The sequence below is a fragment of the Miscanthus floridulus genome, unplaced genomic scaffold (assembly GCF_019320115.1).
Source record: "Miscanthus floridulus cultivar M001 unplaced genomic scaffold, ASM1932011v1 fs_269_1_2, whole genome shotgun sequence".
In the NCBI taxonomy this organism is placed as follows: domain Eukaryota; kingdom Viridiplantae; phylum Streptophyta; class Magnoliopsida; order Poales; family Poaceae; genus Miscanthus; species Miscanthus floridulus.
In genome coordinates, this window is record NW_027096490.1 from 19,987 (window position 1) to 22,780 (window position 2,794).

The window sequence follows — 2,794 nt, forward strand, 5'->3', positions numbered from 1 at the left end:
CGATCGTAGATTATTACTGCTGGCTGGTTTGGTATAAAAAAAATACTATTGTAGCTAGAAATCTATGATTGTTTGCGACCAAACGATCTGGCTGAAGAAAGAGCAGCAAGCGGGAGCAGTTATTATAAGGCCTTGGAGGTAGGTCCGGAAATTGAGGTGTCATGGATCGTATTTCCGTAACCTTTGCAAAAACATAGACACGTGCCGCTATGCCAAAAATGCCGGACTTCAGATTTTCAGCATGTGCAATTTCAGCCCAATAGGCCTCCTAGAGAAAGTAGGCCGAGTCCGGTGCATTGGTTGGAGCATGCTGGAGTCTGATTCAGAAAACGGGCACCGGGCAACAGCAAAGAACGGTGTCGATCGATATTGTTTTTCTTTTATATGAAACACCAGCACGCGTAGCAATTTTGTGAGAAGTAGCCTGCCCGTGCAGTCAACAACATTTCTTTACAAGTGATAATGCGGGTGAAAGTTGTATGGCACACGGCAGACGGGAGTGATCGACCAAACACAAATATGCCTCGTCTATGATGGATATGGATGGATGTAGGCAGTTTCCTCAAGAAAATGACCGCGACCACGATTGTGCGGCACCATAGAGAGTGTTTTCATCGTTATCTCCGCACCTCCATTGACAATGACTACATAATACCAATTCTCTCTATTTTAAAGGAAACAAGTCTACTGTTTTTTGTAATAACAGAGAGTGACATCTGCAGGCCTCATCGTATTCTAACAGTGTAACAACTCCCTGGTATGCAAATCACGGTAGTAGTAACTAGTAAGTCGAGCACGGTGAAGATTAAATAAAAGGAGTAAACATAAGATCCCTCTGACCCTATTCACAATCACACCACCCCTTGTGATGCATCAGATTAATCAACAAGAGTCAACCAACAGAATGTCTATCCTAATCAATCCCAAGACAACAAACCCCAAGCAAGCCAATTAGTGAAAAATTGGCGATAGAAAGTCTCTAACGGCATGTACAGGTTAAATGCTCTAGGAAAAGCCCCTGAATCCTTGGATCAGCAGGCAGAACCCCTGCCCCGACGACGCCCCACCGCCTCCCGCCGCCTTCTGTCGCCGACCGCCGCTCGGCGTCACCGGCAGCTTGTCCAGCTCCTCGCCGTCGACGGCGAAGCAATCGTCGTCCGTCCACAGCTTTGTCTCCGACGCGCCGCGCGCCTGGAACGTGAACACGGCACAGGAGGAGGAAGAGGAGGAGGACGGGTGAGGCAACTCGGCGCCCGCCGCGTGGAAGAGCCAACCGTGCAGGTCCCACGTCATGTCGACCGGCGCGCCGCCGTCGACGAAGATGGTGTGGCTGCCGCGGAAGTTCCACCGCAGCCGCCGGAGCTGCACGACCTTGCGGCCGTCCACGGTGACCCACGCCTCCGCGTCGCCGTCCAGCACCACGACGCCGATGTCGTGCTCGTCGCCGGACTCCAAGAACCGGGCTTTCGTGGACCAGCAGCCGCACCCGACGAACCGCTCCCGGCGCCGCGCCACCCGGGACCCCGCGATCGGTATACCGCCGTGCAGGCGGTCGACGTACCCGCGGCTGAGGTCGCCCAGCAGGAGCACGAACTCGGCATCGGCGACCACGGCGACGTAGAACCCAGAGGTCGGCTCGGGCCCCGCCCCCGCGGCGGCGTACCTCGCCGCGGCGTAGTCCCAGAACACGCCCACCACGCAGCTGCCCGCCGTGAACGTCCCGCTCCCCTTCTTCTTGTGCAGGTGCCGCGGCGCCGCCGCGTTGCCGCGGTGGTGGCGCGAGGCGGCGGCGGTGGCCTCGTGGACGGCGACGGAGAGCGCAGGCCCGTCGGGCGCCCGAGACCACGTGACGTCGATGAGCAGTTCCTTCCCGGACGCCGAGAGCCGCGACCGGTACGCGGTGGTCACCGCGCTCACCGCCGGCGCCCTCCCTCCGCAGCCGGCCTCCGCGGCGCCGCCCGCCGACGCATTGGCGGCGCCGGAGCCGGAGCAGGCGGCGACGTCGTTGATCCGCACGGCGTGCTCGCTGAAGCACGACACCAGGTCCTTCATGCCTCGATCTTCCTCTTCTTGGACGGACGCGCGGCTCCCCCACCCTGGAATTCTTCGGCCGGCCGCCTACCACTCACCACCACCGGGCCGAGGGAGGGGATGGCTTTGCGAACAGCAACGGCATTATGCTGAATTGGTGATGGCGACGGGCATTAGAGAAGAAGAAGCGAGTGGTTCGGTAATCGCAGGAGAAAGGTATCTCTTAACTGGGAAGCCTGCCAGGCAATAGGCTGGGGCTTACAAGGTAGGTATAATCTCTATCGCGCTCATCCCCAACTCATCGCTTCTCTTCTGTTACCACTGCTGAGCCACCACAGCTAGCTAACTCAAGGCTTCAATCACACCAGTGGGACCGACGGGAGCACAAATTCCTGTGTCGCAGCCGTGGCAAATCTCGGTTTCGGCTCCCAAGGCTGGTGCTAAATTCTACTCCTACACTTTCGGCCTTTTCCTTCCGGTTCCGGGCTTTGTTGTAAACTGCCGGGTGCGAGTGCGAGCAACGGAGGAGTCGCGGGGAAGGGAAACGCATCTCTTTCTCTTCTGCGCTGCGCTTTAACAAATGCGCCACTAAAACTTCCCAAACGAAACGGGCGGCGGCACCTGCGGCCACAAAAAGGCAGCCCTGGCACGAGGCTGTGGCTCTAGGCCGAGGTAGACACTGGGACACGTCCATGCACCACGTACGTACGGAGTACGTGGCACGGAATGAATGTATAATGAAGTCCAAAGCTGCCAGCCGGGA

General features: G+C 57.8%; 1 protein-coding gene across 1 annotated transcript; it reads right to left on the reverse strand.

Annotated features, from left to right (window-relative positions):
- Positions 1-842: 842 nt before the first annotated feature.
- Positions 843-2,563, reverse strand: LOC136531059 (uncharacterized). The gene is made up of 2 exons (XM_066523779.1): positions 2,260-2,563; positions 843-2,180 (listed from the first exon to the last, which is right to left on the reverse strand). The coding sequence occupies exon 2, from the start codon at positions 2,050-2,052 to the stop codon at positions 1,006-1,008; it is 1,047 nt and encodes a 348-aa protein (XP_066379876.1). The 5' UTR covers positions 2,053-2,180; positions 2,260-2,563; the 3' UTR covers positions 843-1,005.
- Between the last annotated feature and the right edge of the window lie 231 nt (positions 2,564-2,794).

Bases quoted from the DNA above. Each gene is read 5' to 3' on its own strand.
- LOC136531059 (XM_066523779.1), bottom strand. From the start codon at position 2,052: ATGAAGGACCTGGTGTCGTGCTTCAGCGAGCACGCCGTGCGGATCAAC.